Source organism: Eulemur rufifrons, chromosome 9, assembly GCF_041146395.1.
Source record: "Eulemur rufifrons isolate Redbay chromosome 9, OSU_ERuf_1, whole genome shotgun sequence".
Classification (NCBI taxonomy): Eukaryota; Metazoa; Chordata; class Mammalia; order Primates; family Lemuridae; genus Eulemur; species Eulemur rufifrons.
This window is the reverse complement of record NC_090991.1, coordinates 39,046,127-39,061,971: the sequence shown is the minus strand read 5'-3', so window position 1 is coordinate 39,061,971 and position 15,845 is coordinate 39,046,127. Positions and strand designations below refer to the sequence as shown.

Sequence of the window (15,845 nt, the reverse complement as noted above, 5' to 3'; positions counted from 1 at the left end):
ACAGAGAAGCACCTGCCCAAGACCTGAGACTCACACATGGGCCTTCTAGGGACCCTGCCTGGGGGCTTGGGAGAGCAGTCTGGTCTGTACAGGCCCAGGGCAGAGGAGAGCTGGGGAGGCCCATGAGAGCTCCTGAATGTACTTAAGGCCACTGAATTATCACTTAAGAAATGGCTAAAATGGCAAATTTTATGTTATTTATTTTTTTTGAGATAGAGTCTCACTCTGTTGCCCAAGCTAGAGTGCCATGGCATCAGCCTAGCTCACAGCAACCTCAAACCCCTGAGCTCAAGGGATCCTCCTGCTTCAGCCTCCCAGAGTGCCAGGATTACAGGTATGTATGTTTTAAACAATAAAAAAAGAAAAAAAAGTACAGCCACTTTGGAAAACAATCTGGCAGTTCCTTAAAAGGTTAAATGCCAGATTACCTTATAACCCAGCAATTTCACTCCTAGGCATTTACCCAAGAGAAGGGAAAACATATGTCCACACAAAAACTAGCAGCAATATCCATAACCAAAAAGTGGAAACAACTCAAATGTCTGTCAGCTGATGAATAGATAAGCAAAATGTGATATATCCATCCAATGAGATATTATTTAGGCATCAAGGAGTAAAGTATTAATAATATACATGACAATATGGATATACTGCAAAAACATTATGCTAAGTGAAGGAAGCTAATCACCAAAGATCATATACTGTATGAATCTATTTACATGAAATGTCCAGAATATAGGCAAATCCATTGTGACAGAGAGTAGAGGGCTGGTTATCTAGAGCTGGGGAGGGTTTGTGGGGGAAACGGGGTGTGACTACTAGCAGGTACAGAGTTTCTTTCTGGGTGATAAAAATGTTCTGGAATTAGTGGCAATGTTGCACAACTTTGTGAATATACTAAAACCATTAGAGTGTGCACTTTAAAAGCTATATTTTATGGTATGTAAATTATGTCTGTTTTTTAAAAAAAATATTGTTAGAAAAATTTTTTCCTAACAATAGGAGTCTAAAAATAGGAGTCATCTGGGGAAAAGCCTGGCCATCCGCCCAGGCTCCTGGCTGGGCCGTCCTCCCCTCTCTGGGATGGGGACTCAGCACAGCTGGGAGCCAGGAAGCCGAGTGCCCCTGTGTCAGGCATCACAGGCTCAGGATGCTCCTGGCTCCAAGGGGCGTGCAAGGGAGGGCAATGGAAGAGAGGGGACCTCAGGGGACAGGGAGAGGGACAGACATCAGGGGTGGGAGGAAGGAGAAGAGGGAACCAGGCTGCCCGTTCCGTGCCCAGCTGCTCCCACCCCCTCAGCCTGCCCTGGAGGCCTTGGCCAGATTCCCCACCCCAGGGACCACCTAGCTGTGAGAGAAGCCCCCATGGGAGAAGGCAGGGAGGTCGGGGGCACAGGCAGCAGCCTGGGGCAGGCAAGCCAGGGGGTTGACCTCACAGGCCCCAGCATCCTGGTTCCCCCGGAAGTAGATGGAGTCAGGGGAATAGAAGGAGGGGTCCTCGTCAAAGAAGTTGTAGGGTCGGAGGAAGAAGCCCACGCCGTTGCCCACAGTCACCGTGTTGGGAATGTCCTCTGCATGCGGGATGTGCAGAAATCCGGCTGTCACCCAGGCCACCAAGTCCTAGCAGGGGAGAAGAAGGAGGATCATGAGGTCTGGCTTTGCTGAGGACGTGCCCTGCCTCCCACAGTGGCCTTGCAGCCTAGACTTTCGTCATTTCTCAGAAAAAATGTGAAATCATAAAGTTTCCTTTCTTAGTGGATTCTAAAGACCCCTGAGGAATCTGGCTTGGGAGAGAGAGAAGTGGCTCATTCTTGGTCCCACAGCCCCCGCGCCCCCCATCCCCTTCCCCTCCCTCCCCGGCCTTTCGACTGACCCGCCCTGCAACAGTCTCATTGTTGATGAAGTCAGTGAAGTCCACGGTGGGTGTCCAAGGGTCGTTCAGATTGTAGATGCTGGTGCTACTGGGCTCCTCCTCTTTCCGCTGGGTCACAGCCAGCTGATACCTACAGGAGATTTGGGTTAGACCTACAGGGCCATCCACGGTCCCATGGCCCGCAGCTGCACTGAGGAGGAACGCAGAGGAAGGAGCACAAAGGTCTCGGGGTGTTGAGTCTCTTTACCATTCTCTGCCCGGTTCTCCCTGCGCCCTGTAGAGGTCCTGCATCTGTTCACTATCCTGTGCCTTAAACACCAGATGGCCCAAAATCGTTCAGATTTCGGGTAGAAACGTTGCTCATCACCCACCACATCAGCGCCTGCGGCTGAGAATGGGCCTGGGATCCCTATGTGTGGACAAGGCCTGATTCCCATCCTCGGTCAAGTTTAGTACCTCAAATGCCTGGATTCTAGGGACTCCTCCCTTAGATCTGTGTTCCTCTCTCGCTCTTTTTTGTTTGTTTGTTTTTGTTTTTTGAGACAGAGTCTTCCTCTGTCTCCCTGGCTAGAGTGCAATGGTGCCATCGTAGCTCACCGCAACCTCAAACTCCTGGGCTCCAGCCATCCTCCTTCCGCCTCAGCCTCCCAGAGTGCTAGGATTATAGGCGTGAGCCACCGTGTCTGGCCCACTCTTTGTTTTTCCCTCCAACGTTTAATGTGGTTGGAGGGAAAAACAAAAACCTTTAACGTTTCAAGCACACAAAAAAGTTGGAAGAACTGTATAGTGAACACGTGTATACCCACAGCCTAGATTCTACCATTTGCTACAATTGCTTCAATGCTTCATGTCTCACCGTTCCTAGGCTTCATTCTGCATGGCTAAGGATTGTGGCCACGGGAATGCGTGTGTATGTTTGTTTGCACGTGTACCTACAGGAGGTGGAGCACTGTGGGGCCCTTCTACAGCCAATCTCCGCCATCCCCTCTCTGACGGCCACTCACCTCCCCCAGCCGAGGGCTCTCTCCATGGAGCTGTTCTGGGGCAGCGGCTCCCCGGCAAAGCTGAGCATCTGGATGCGGTAGCCCCGCGGGTGACCCCACTTGTTGCTGTGGTTGCTGGCCAGGTACAGGTAGCGAGGGGTGGTCCCTCCCATGGGGAAGGCGGCCTGGTCCTCTGTCTGCAGCAGCTTCCGGGTCACCTGCAGCCTCTGTACCTGGTGCTCAGGGCTCCAGGGCACAGCCGTGGGAACGAAGGCCATGTCCTCGGCCCAGACCCAGTTCTCCAGTCCTGCTCAGGGGGGAAGGGCCTGTTATGCAGGCACCCTGGCCTCTCTGGACTCTGCCCCATCTGGCCTCAGAGTGGGGGCCAAAGAGCAGCCGAGAACTCAGTGTGCCCCTACTTCCCTCTCCCCAAGTTATCCTCAATCCAGAGATCTGGAGTAGGTCTTTCTGCCTAATGTCATCTCAGGTAATAATCCCAGATGCCTTGTGACTGCGCCTCCACCAGCCTTCTCCTTCTGAGGGGCTGCTACAGAGGATGTTTACCTGAGGTTGGAACAGCCTAGTGAGCCATGCACAGTGTGGCATTCCTTCTGCCCGAAGAGGGGTCTTCCCTTCTCATCTAAAGCCCCTTGGCACCACCAGAACTGCCTTATCATGAAATAAGGCCCACACTCACTGAACCTGAAGGAAGTCTGCCCAGGTGGCATTCTGAGTGCTTTATGTGTATCGATGCTTTTACTTTTATGACAAGCTTATGAAGGAGGAACTATAATTGTCCCCATTTTACAGATGGGACAACTGAGGCTTAGAAAATTTAAATAATGTGCCTTGGTTGTTCAACAAGGGCACAGTTAGTATCATGGAAGTGCTGGGAATGCTGGTCTTAGTCTAACTTTACACCACCCACACATCAGCACAGAGGAAGCCAGCACAGAGTGACCCCACAGCATATAGGTACCAGAAATGGGGACCAAAGGGAAGGAAAACCAATGTGGGGCCCAATGCTGCTGGGGCTTGGAGGTGCCTCTTGCAGTTTGAAACTTGGCGGGGAGGTGGGAGTCTGTTCCCTGAACTTGTAATTTTATTAGAGTCTAACTAGGTTCCATGTTAGGAGTCAACTGAAATGATCTGAGACCAAATCAAAACATGTTGGCAGTTCCCTCCACATCTTCCAAGGCCCAGGAGAGAATAGAGACTGATTCAGCAAACCCTTAGTTTCCTTTTGTGGATTCACTGCCCCTAATCCACACCCTAGGGTTTCTACTGTTAGGTGACGATTACAGACTAAGCTCTTCCTGTGCCATTCACACAGTTGGGCTCACGTAGGAGCCAATAACAACAAGAACAGCTAATATTTCTAAAGGACTCACTATGTGTCAAGTACGGCTCCTTAACTTAAAAGTTACGATCATTTAGATTCAGAGATAAAGATAAATGTGCGTGTGTGTGTATTATAGCTAAGTCCACTAAGAGTGCCTAAAAGCAATGGTATCCAGTAATGATGAGCACATCTGGTACCCAGATCTTGGTATCTAAATACCGTACTCCAGTAAAAGAAACCAGAACTCCTTAGAGAAGTGGTTGATTCCAAGGCTGGAGCAGAGAAAATACCAGATGAAATTGGAATATCTTGTGGTGCCAGAAAGTAAGAAAGTGCTCAAGAAAGACTGGGTGGAGGCATGACAAAAGGACACAGGAACCAACCTAAAGGACCTCCCAGTGGCCAACGTTGGAAAAATGTAAGGAACAAAATAAATGATAGTACTGAGTTTTAACCCTTAGAATACAATAAATAACACTGAGTCCATACAATTATGAATAAATAATTGAATACATAAATAGATGAAAAAGGAGGGACAACTCTTCTGTATGGAAAATTCCAATGAATAAATTATAGGGAATTAGGAAAAAACGTTGATGGATAAGGAAAATGTGGTATATATACATAATGAAATACTATTCAGTTTTAAGAAGGGAATCTCATTTGCAACAATGTGTATGAGCCTGGAGGACATTATGTTAAGGAAACTAAGTCAGACACAGAAAGACAATACCACAGGATCTCTCACCCATGTGGAATCTAAAAGAAAGCTGAACTCAAAGAAGCAGGGAGCAGAATGGCAGCTACCAGGGGTTTGGGGAGGGTGGGGGATGGGGAGATGTTGGTCAAAGGATACCAAATTTCAGTTAGAGAGGAGGAATAGGTTCAAGAGATCTGTCGTACAACATGGTAACTATAGTTAATAACAATGAATTGGGCCGGGCACGGTGGCTCACGCCTGTAATCCTAGCACTCTGGGAGGCCGAGGTGGGCAGATCGTTTGAGCTCAGGAGTTCGAGACCAGTCTGAGCAAGAGCGAGACCCCATCTCTACTAAAAATAGAAAGAAATTATATGGACAGCTAAAAAATATATATAGAAAAAATTAGCCGGGCATGGTGGTGCATGCCTGTAGTCCCAGCTACTCGGGAGGCTGAGACAGGAGGATCGCTTGAGCTCAGGAGTTTGAGGTTGCTGTGAGCTAGGCTGACGCCACAGCACTCACTCTAGCCTGGGCAACAGAGTGAGACTCTGTCTCAAAAAAAAAAACAAAAAAAAAAAACAATGAATTGTACTCTTGAAAATTGCTAAGAGTAGATATTAAGTGTTCTTACCACAAAAAAATAAGTGAGGTAATGTATATATGCAAATTAGCTCAACCTGGCCATTCCACAATGTATACATATTTCCAAAACAACATGTTGTACACAATAAATATATATAATTTTTATCTGCCAACTTTTTTAAAAAATCAAAAAAAAAGGAAAAAAATTTAGATAACCAGTAGGGAAACACCTCGGTAGTAATTGTTGCAGGTAAAAATCCACCAACAGATGCTGAAATTAGTGGGCAAAAGTTTGCGGAAAAAAAGAAATAAGATATTTGCATAGTATCAAAGTATTTTTCCCAAGACATTTATTAATTACAAATGGAAAATACTAACTTTTACGATGGAGAAAGCTGGAAGACACCACCTTAACCAAGTGCATGAGGTTGACATCACTATGATAAGACATGTTGACATCACGTGTACTTTGATATGATGCACTGAGAGAGACACAAATCATTTCTATTGTTTTTCTTGTAGGCCGGGCGCGGTGGCTCACGCCTGTAATCCTAGCACTCTGGGAGGCCGAGGCAGGTGGATCGCTCGAGGTCAGGAGTTCGAGACCAGCCTGAGCAAGAGTGAGACCCCGTCTCTACTAAAAATAGAAAGAAATTATATGGACAACTAAAATATATATATATACAAAAAATTAGCCGGGCATGGTGGCGCATGCCTGTAGTCCCAGCTACTCGGGAGGCTGAGGCAGGAGGATCGCTTAAGTCCAGGAGTTTGAGGTTGCTGTGAGCTAGGCTGATGCCACGGCACTCACTCTAGCCCGGGCAACAAAGCGAGACTCTGTCTCAAAAAAAAAAAAAAAAAAAAGCAAGATCTCAATGTTATGATCTCAATCTAATCATGACAAAACACCCGAGAAACCCAGATTGAGAGATATTCTACAAATAATTGACCAGTACCCTTCTAAAGTGTCAAGGTCGTGAAAGACGAGGAAAGCCTAAGAAACTGTCGCAGATTGGAGGAGACTAAGGAGATACATCTAAATGCAATGTGGGGATCTGGATTAGATCCTGGAACAGAAAAAGAACATTACTGGAAGAACTAATGAAATTCTAATAATGTCTGTAGATGAGTTAATATTGTTGTAATAATGCTAAATTCCTGATTTTGATCATGGCCTATGGTTTTGTAAGATATTAAAGTTGGAGGAAGCTGAGTGAGGGGTATATGGAAACTTTCAAACAATGTTGGCAACTTTTCTGTATGTCTAAAGTTATTTCAAAAGACAAAGTTTGCAAAAGTAGTCATCATTAATCCTCACAACAGTCCTATGAGAAAGGCACTGTTATATCAGTGGGGTTAGTGTTAGGGTTAGGGTTCCGATCTGACGTGCAGAGGTCCAGCCTAAAAATGTTCCTATCATACACATCTTTCCAGAAAGCTCTCTGTGTTCTCCACTCCTCCATTAGCATGTAAGCTGCCTGAGAGCAATGATATTTTTTCTCTTGTTAAATTGTATAGTACAGTGCTTGGCACAAGTCTACATTCATAAATATTTGTTGCTTGCTTGAATGATGTTGTTACATGAAAAAACAGAAACAGCAAAGTATACTTACATTAGGATCCCATTTTGGTAATAGAAATCTAAATACTTATACTGGTATATCATATTTGTACATAGTATACAATATAACAAATTCTACCATCACAGAGGCAATTTTTAAAAGTATGAAATAATTTTTTTTAACTATGGGAGGATAACCAACCTGCTAAGGATGAGAAACACGGAAGAGGATGACTTTTACTTTTACCTCATATACTTTTACATTTTTAAGGTTTCAATGAACACTTTTAAAGCTAGGCATGGAAACTGCAGTCCTCTCCTCTGGCACCTTTGCCCCTGCCGGGATGTCTTACCTGCTACATCCAGATCCACCTTGAAGTGTGCACTGTGCGTGTGGACCGTGCCCAGCGTGTGCTCCCCAACTTGGTTCCCATAACTCCGGGCAGCACCAAAGAGGAATGTTGAACTGATGTAGCCCGTGGCATGGAATCTGACTTCTATGGCCCCGTTGGGGTGGAAGACCATATCCCACACATAGTCATAGTTGAGCATAGTAGACACAGATCTGAAGACCAGCACTGTCTCTGCAAGGCCCCCAAAATAGTGGGGGTGTAAATCTGAGTGGTGTCTCCGCAGGGGGAGGCCCTGGTTCTGTTCAAACACACAAAAAGCATCATGTAGTGTCTTAGGGGCTTGCGACTCCAAAAGGAAGTGCCAGTCCACATAGGTGGCCAGGTAGGGGCAGTCCACCCCACGGGTCAGAGGCGTGGAGAAGTGGCCCAGGCCAAAGCCACCATCTATGTATCGGCTTCGTAAAGCAGAAGGAGAATTGCCCCCATAGATGGCCAAGGCCTCTTGGAGGCTGATCTCATAAGCTAGCCGTTCTCCCTGGAAGCGGACGTCAAAGATCCTTGGGCCACTAAAAGCTCCAAGGCCAAAGGAGAAAGTCCACAACGAGGAGGCCACTCGACGCCCCTGGACACTGAAGCGGGGGCCCTGGGGATGGAACTGCAGAGGGGGAGCCGGACCTGGGGGCACCTGGGACTTCAGGGACCAGGACCCACCTGTGCCATTGTCTGGGATCAATACCACATTTACCAGGCCGGCCTCAAACTGGTTCTCCAGCTGGGCCAGACTGTCATAGTAGCGGCCTTGATAGAACACCTTCTGGATGGTCCAGTGGGCAGGGTCCAGGGCCTTGTGGTCTACCAGCAGCTCTAACCCCACGGGGTGCAGGAAAAACCCAGCCCCTGAGATGTTGTAGTAGAGGCCAAACCAGGTGGCTCGGTCCCCTGACTGCAGACCACGGGGCGCTGTGTTCATTGTCACCAGGTTCCTTCCTTGGCGTTTGTAGAAGCAACAGTGGTGGAGGAGACCAGCCACCTGGGGCAGTTCTCTGTCGAAGATCATCTGGTCTATGTCCAGGTACTCTCGGGCCGGCACGGGGCGTCGGTGATAGGGCAGGGGGCCTCCATGACGCTCCATGGTCACATCCCGCATATAGGAGGGGTGAGGCAGCGGTCCCACCACCAGCTCACTCACGTTGGGCTGGCGTTGTCCACCAAAGAAGACGATGGCCAGCGCCTCCCGGGCAGGTGGGGCCTTTCCCTTGTCCAGGTGGGCCAGGGCCGCAGCCTTGGGGGGCAGCTGCAGCTCCACTGAGAAGACACAGTTGTCCGAGGGCTGGGCCTGAGCTGGATCCACCAGCCCTGGCCCCAGCCGCTGGGTCAGAAAGTTCATCACAGCCGTCAGCTCCTCTCGGCTCAGGTCTGCAAACAGCTGGCTCTGGCCAGGGTGTGACCCGGGCTGGGCCCTGGGAGATACAGAGGGACAGCGGGGAGCCATGCCTGGATTACAGTCCCTCTCAACTCCTTTCTCACTCCCAGCCCCACCTTCACCCATGCCTGTCACCAGGACACTAAATAGGGACAATGTAATGAAAATGGCCATAGCTAAAGCTCCTGGTCTGTCCTCAGGCTCTGGATCCTGAATGCAGAGACAGACAGAGAGGTAAACAGATAGGACCTGGGTGCGGGATGCCTTTCTCAGCCTCCGGAGGATCTTGTCTCTGGGCGGTTCTGCTAGGAAACAGGCAAGATGGGTATTGTGGAAGAGAAGTGGCCAAAGGCAGAGGGTTGAGAGTGGAGCTGGAAGTCAGGCCAGGTTCAGGAGGTGGAGCAAAAGTGGGAACCTGGACTTTAAGTGGCCCATGTGAGCTTCTGACCTCCTGTTCCAAATCAAACAACACACTCATGGTCAGGGTTGGGGAATCAGGTGGGTGGAGGGGTGGGTTTTGGAGATAACCGTTGGGGGAGGCCAGAGGAAGGAGAAGTGGGCCTGTCCTGGAGCTCTCCTTTGTCTGTGCTCCAGAGGGGACCTTTTTCCGGGCTACAGGGTGGCAAGTGACACTCACCTGGCTGTGCCTCTGTAGCCAGATTCTCTCCTTCCCCCCTTCTAGTTTCCTGGGCCCTCCAGGCTCTGCTCCCTACCAATGTCTCCTGCCCCTCTCCACCAGCCAGAAGCCTACCAGCTGCCCAAGGGGAGCTCGAGAGTCCTGGTGGGAAGGCAGAGCCTCTGGGAGAAGCTTGGGGACTGGTGCCCTGAGCACCCTAGGTCACTGAGGGCAGCGTGAGGGAAGCTGCCAGTGCATTGCTGGAGGGTGCATGGGGGCACAGAACAGAGTGTAACTGAGACTCTCATGGCTTGCCCCTTTGCAGGACTGCCTGATAGGCTAGGTCAGACATCGGGTGGACTGGGAAATTGTCTGTGGAATCAACCCTGCAGTCCACACTCTCACCTCCAGAAAGGAAACCCTCCTCCAAAATGTTGCCAATGTGTAGAGCAAAGATGCTTCTGTCCCTCACAGCCAATGGCTGGGAAGTTTCTCTGGAAGCCACTGTCCTCTGAGTGGCCCTGTCCTGAGGGGAACCGGGAGAGACTGAGGGTTCCAGAAAGGAGACCTCCTTCCCTCGTCGCCTGGGCAGAATCCTCTGCAACTTGGACATGTCCAGGAAGACTTCTCAGGAAGAAACATGTGAGTTGACCTTTTTGTTTGTTTGTTTGAGACAGGGTCTTGCTGAAAGGACGGCATTGCAAATAAACAAACTAACCAACAGAGAAAAAAATAAACGACCTAATAGGAAAAAGAGAGAAAGATCACAGCACGCAACTCTCCTTTTGTTTGATTAACCACCTGTGGCTTAACTTGTGGTCTTGCAGAGTTGGTTTGTACAGCACTTGAAAAGAACTGAGCACATAGAAGGAGCATGACCCTCCCCTAGTTCCCAGCAGATCACATTCCAAGGAGCCTGATAAGCCAGCCTCACAGAGAAGAGGGAAAAAAGGCAGCCACAGCTGCCTTCTGCTATCAGCTTGCAGCAATAACTTTTTTACCGTTTATAATGCCCAATAAAAAGCCCAAAACCTTCATCCTCGGTGCCAGCACTTCTTCTTTTCCTTCTTTTGTGCTGTGCCCTTTCCTCCTTTGGAAAGTAAAATAAACTTTTTCTCTAAACCCATCCTAATCTTTGTGTCGAGAATTCCTTCTCAGCCCTGAGCTATGAGTTCCCATCCTAACACTCGCTCTGCTGCCCAGGCTGAAGCACAGTAGCCTCATCATAGTTCACTTCAACCTCGAACTCCTGGGCTCAAGCGACCCTCCCGCCTCAGCTTCCCGAGTAGCAGGGATGAGAGGCACATGCCACCATGCCAGGGTCTTGCTATTGCCCAGGCTGGTCTGAGCTGACCTTGAAGAGGATACATTGCGAAGTCTCCTGAGCAAGATTCCTGATGCCAACAATGGCCATCCTCCATGACCTGCCCCAGTGCCCACGACCTGCCTCAGTGCACATAGCCCCTTCTTAGTCACACCAGGACCTGCCCGAAGGCACATGGCACCTCCTTAAAAAGCCCATGGCTTCCTTTAGTCTTGGAGATGGATTTGGGGTAGCTTCTCTCATTCTCCTGACAAGATGTCTATGATATTAAAAATTCCGTTCTCCCTTAGCAATCCTTGTTGTATCAGTAATTGGATCTTCGTGCGAGGAGCAACTAGATCTAGTCGAAACTTCCTTGTGATTTCAACAATAGAAGGAAGTGGGTGTGTGTCAACCCAGGGGAGAGAAAGGCTTTTGAGAGCTCCCCTAACACAGGAAAGGAGGTCTTTGGGGAATTCTGTGGGACTAACAAGTAGGGTCAGCATGCGTGTGTATGTGTGTAGAGCCCACTCTCCCACCCAGGATCTTGAGGAAGTGACGGCCAAGCACCCAGGCCCCTCCTCCATCACCACCTTGAGCAGAAAGTGAGCATGACAGCAGTGATCACTGCCAACTTGAGTCTAGCTGATGTCCCCCAAAGTCCCAGATTCTTACCAAACCCTAAAATGAACACCCCCCCAAAACATGCCTGTAATTGAATTTCCTGCCAAGCAGGTGGGTGAGGGCACATAGCTAGTTAATATAGAAAAATAAAGAAACGTGACTTTGTTAGGCTGCCGTGCATTGCTATTAAGGAAATACCTGAGGTAATTTATAAAGAAAAGAGGTTTATTTGGCTCACGGTTTTGCAGACTGTACAAGAAACGTGGCACCAGCATCTGCTTCTGGTGAGGGCTTCAGGGAGCTTCCAATCAAGGTGGAAGGGGAAGGGGAAGCAGGTGTGTCACATGGCAAGACAGGGAGGAGGTGGTGCCGGGTCTGTTAAACAACCAGCTCTCACGTGAACTAATAAAGCAAGAACTCACTCATTATCACGGGGAGGGCACAAAGCCACTCATGAGGGATCTGCCCCCATGACTCACATACCTCCCACCAGGCCCCACATCCAACACTGGGGAGCAAATTTCAACATGAGAGTGGGAGGGGACAAATATCCAACCCGTGTCAGTGACATTTAATACTTACCCCCAAATGTTGGGAAGTAAAATTCAGACCCAATATTCCCAGCAACTGAGCAGTAACATGGAAATGCCGGGCGGGAGAGCCTCTTGCAGGAAAGACAGAGACAAAATGACTACTACAACTAAGGCAGGAAGGCATCATGGAAACCGTTCTTGTGACCTTTAGAAGAAGAGTGAATAAAATCTAGTGTCAGGCCCAGCCCAGCCACAAGGCAAGCAAGCCATCCGGGCCAGGGAACCTAAATCTGGGCCCTTTGGGAAGTTACGGTCAGTGGTGGGGAGGCGCCTCCAGCTCCCAACTAAGAACATAACATCAAGACGGCTAATGTTTCTGAGTCCTGACCTGCGTTACCAACGAGTGTTCACTCTGGGTGGGTGTCACCAGGGCCCCCTATGGGGTGGTGGGTGATGGCCCAGGGGCAGAGCCCCTTGGGGTGGCTGGTGGGGGCGGGGAACCGCCCTCCCTAAGAGACTTGCTTCCACATTGTTCTCTCTACTATCTTTTCTTCCAAGCCTTAACAACTGCCATGCCAATTACTCTAAAAGCTTATCGCAAAGGTGTCCTTCAGGGAGAATTACTCTGAAGACAGGACCACACACTCTGCTTCCCCCACTAGGTCCTATTGCTCTGTGAATAAACTTGGCCCCAGCCTCTGTGAACTTGATGAAGATGAGTTTATCCCTGGGAGCCAGAGTCCACCTTCAGCCAAAAGATTTGGCCAATGATAAATATTAGCAGTTAAAGTAAGAAAGGCTGGCCAGGCATGGTGGCTCATGCCTGTAATCCTATCACTCTGGGAGGCTGAAGATCACTTGAGCTCAGGAGTTCGAGGCCAGCCTGAGCAAGAGTGAGACCCCATCTCCACAAAAAGGTAGAAAAATTAGCCGGGCATGGTGGTGTGCACCTCTAGTCCCAGCTACTCGGGAGGCTGAGGCAGGAGGATCCCCTTGAGCCTAGGAGTCTGAGGTTGCTGTGACCTATGACAATGCCACTGCACTTTAGCTGGGGTGACAGAGCAAGACTCTGTCTTAAAAAGAAAAAAAAGAAAAAAGAAAAAGAAAATGCAGGAGCGGCCAAGGGAACCTTCCAGGAGGAGTTGGAAGGGATGGGGTTCACCTAAGCTGGTAAAGAGGCAGTGGAATTAACAAGCTCATCCTCATCACCAAACCCAGTCAAAGAAGCTGCCAGGAGAGCACCAGCCCCTGACCCCTCTTTGCGGGTTTACCCTTTGAAAGTGTTTTCCAAACGCACTATACCTTGTGTAAAATGTGCAAGGATGATCTAAGCAATGATCACAAAACCGCACTAGCTACAAGTAGGACTGATTGTTGAGTGGGAACTTACTTTAATCAGCAACTGACTCTATCAAGTGATCTAAGGGCCAGATAAATATGACTGTTAGGATGGGAACTTGTGGCTCGGGTTGAGAAAGAATTCTGGACACAAAGATTAGGATAGTTTTAAAGAAAGAACGTTTATTTTATTTTTCAAAGGTGGGAAGAGTGTGGCATAAGAGAAACAAAGGAGAAGTGCCAGCTCAGAGGACAAGTGGCTTGGGCTTTCATTGAGGGTAAAGGGAGAAGAAAAAAAAGAATATTGTTGTCAGTCGATAGTAAGAGGGCTGTGAAGTGTCTGTCTTTTTTTTTTTTTCTTCTGTGTGAGGCCGGCTTATCAGGGTCCTTGGAATGTGGTCTGGTGAAAACTGGGGCTGGGGAGCATCACTTTCCTTTTATCTGTTTAGTTTTTTTCGAGTGTTGTGAAAATCACCTTTTTAGGTGGTTAATCTTAAAGACAACCAATTGAGTCACTGGTGGCTAATCAAACAAAGGAGCAGTTATGTGTTGTGATTTTTTTTCTTTAAAGGGGCAATTATGTGTTGTGAGTTTTACTCCTCTTTTTTTCTGTTAGTTTATTTTTCTCTGTTGGATAGTTTATTAATAGGGTTGCCCTTTTAATGACCGTCCATTCAGGGGGTCATGGCCTGCACAGGGGCAAAGATCAGCCAGCGGCCAGGGTGCGCCACTTCCTCATTTTCCACCAACCTCAGCAGAGGGTGGGAGGTGGGAGGAGGCACCAAATCTCGAATTCCAGTCTGGGCTCAGAGAACGGGCCCTCCTTGGGCCAGATCTCCTACGGGAGTCCTTCACTTGGGCCGCCCGTCCTTGTTGACTTTGACGGCAGTCCCAGCCATCTGACCTACCTCCCTGTGGCCAGCACCTTCCCCACCCCCACCCCGTTAGTTCTATTCTTTGTATCTGGGCCAGAGAGAATGTCCTAAAAGGCAAATCTGACCCTGTCACCTCCCTGCTTAAAATCCTTCTATTGGGGTGTGGTGGCTCACGCCTATAATCCTAGCACTCCAGGAGGCCAAGGCGGGAGGATCGCTTGAGGTCAGGAGTTCAAGACTAGCCTGAGCAAAAGCTAGACCCAGTCTCTACTAAAAAAAATAGAAAAAATTAGCCAGGCATGCTGGTGCGTGCCTGTAGTCCCAGCTACTTGGGAGGCTGAGGCAGGAGGATTGCTTGTGCCCAGAAGTGGGAGGTTGCTGTGAGCCATCATGACACCATGGCACTCTAGCCTGGGCAACACAAATCCTTCTATGGTTCCCCATTTTCTTAGGGTAGTGTGGCTTGCAAGAACATGCCTCATCTGTCCCCTAGTTGCCTTTCCTGGCTGTCCTCCCCTCACATTCCCCTCACAGCCCACACACCTGTCAATGAACTTGGGTGTTTGGATGGTGCCACCTTGTCACCCCCTGGACTTTGAATGTGCTGTTCCCACTGCTTGGAACATTCTCTCCACTCTCTTGGCTCCTCCCCAGCCAACTTCTACTCCTCTGCCATAATCGGTGTAAACATCACGTCCCACAGGAAGCCTCCCAAGCCCCTAAGTCTGGGTTAGGAGTCCCTGCTGTGTCCTCTTCCCTCCTCGTCTGTAATTGGGCCTTTGCTGGCCTCCTTGCTCCTGAGGGTAGATTTTGTGTCTTATTTACGAGCTTATTCCAGTTCTCTGCACGGTGCCTGGCATCTAGATGGCCCTCCATAAATCTTTGTTGACTGTGTGAAGGAATCTTCTCTTGCACTCGGAGTTGGAGCCCTTTCCACGGGCTGCCAGAGGAGAGGCGGATGAGCACAGCTTGTGTTCCTCACAGGGGGTTCCCTTGTCTACATTCCTGGAGAAGTCCCAGGCATGCCCTCTGACCCCAGCCTCAGGGGCCCCTTGTCTAGCTCCTCTTTCTCAGGACACTGGACCCCAAGTCCTGCAGATCTCAGCCTGCGCGGCCCTGGTCCCTTCAGAACCTGACATGCTCAGTCACTAATCACTCCTAGACAATTGACCAGAAGTCTGAGGCCAAGGCTCCAGACAACTTCAGTGGTCTAAGGAAGAGACTGGATCAGGGTAGGGGGCTGGAGGTCCACCTTGCAGCCCTCCTGACTGGAGCTGGGCTGATGTTCTAATGATCTTGATGTCCCTTCTGCCTCATCTCATTTGGGGCCTGGGCACGTGGCATCGTCCCCATGGTAAGACCAGAAGATACAATCAGTCACATTTTCATATAAAAGCTTGTGAGAATTCACACACACTCACCACATACAGAGATTCACACTGTTTGGTCTGGACGTAGGTTTCAAGGTGATGAAATTCAAGTGAGCCAGATGGTGGAGGCAGGGTGTGCTCCTCTTCCCCCAGCACTGACCATGGTGCAAGTAGCAGGAGAAGGAGCCATAAGGAGGTAGGAACATAAAATATGTGATGAAGCCAGGTGCAGTGGGACACACCTGGAGTCTCAGCTACTTGAGAGGCTGAGGCAAGAGGATCAGTTGAGCCCAGGAGTTCTAACCTGTAGTGTGCTATGCTCATGCCTATGAATAGCCAATGCATTCCAGCCTGGGCAACATAGCAA

The 15,845-nt window shown here is 49.2% G+C and overlaps 1 protein-coding gene across 1 annotated transcript; it reads right to left on the bottom strand.

The window, feature by feature from the left end:
* Positions 1-700: 700 nt before the first annotated feature.
* On the bottom strand, positions 701-9,199 carry LOC138392153 (amine oxidase [copper-containing] 3-like). The gene is made up of 4 exons (XM_069482585.1): positions 7,397-9,199; positions 2,878-3,163; positions 1,874-2,003; positions 701-1,620 (listed from the first exon to the last, which is right to left on the bottom strand). The coding sequence occupies exons 1-4, from the start codon at positions 8,991-8,993 to the stop codon at positions 1,345-1,347; spliced, it is 2,289 nt and encodes a 762-aa protein (XP_069338686.1). The 5' UTR covers positions 8,994-9,199; the 3' UTR covers positions 701-1,344.
* Positions 9,200-15,845: the final 6,646 nt, after the last annotated feature.

Bases quoted from the DNA above. Each gene is read 5' to 3' on its own strand.
- LOC138392153 (XM_069482585.1), bottom strand. From the start codon at position 8,993: ATGGCCATTTTCATTACATTGTCCCTATTTAGTGTCCTGGTGACAGGC. The intron at 3,164-7,396 runs GTAAGACATCCC...CCCCCTGAGCAG, and splicing joins GGTGGATCTGGATGTAGCAG to GACTGGAGAACTGGGTCTGG. The intron at 1,621-1,873 runs GTCAGTCGAAAG...CTCCCCTGCTAG, and splicing joins ATGAGACTGTTGCAGGGCGG to GACTTGGTGGCCTGGGTGAC.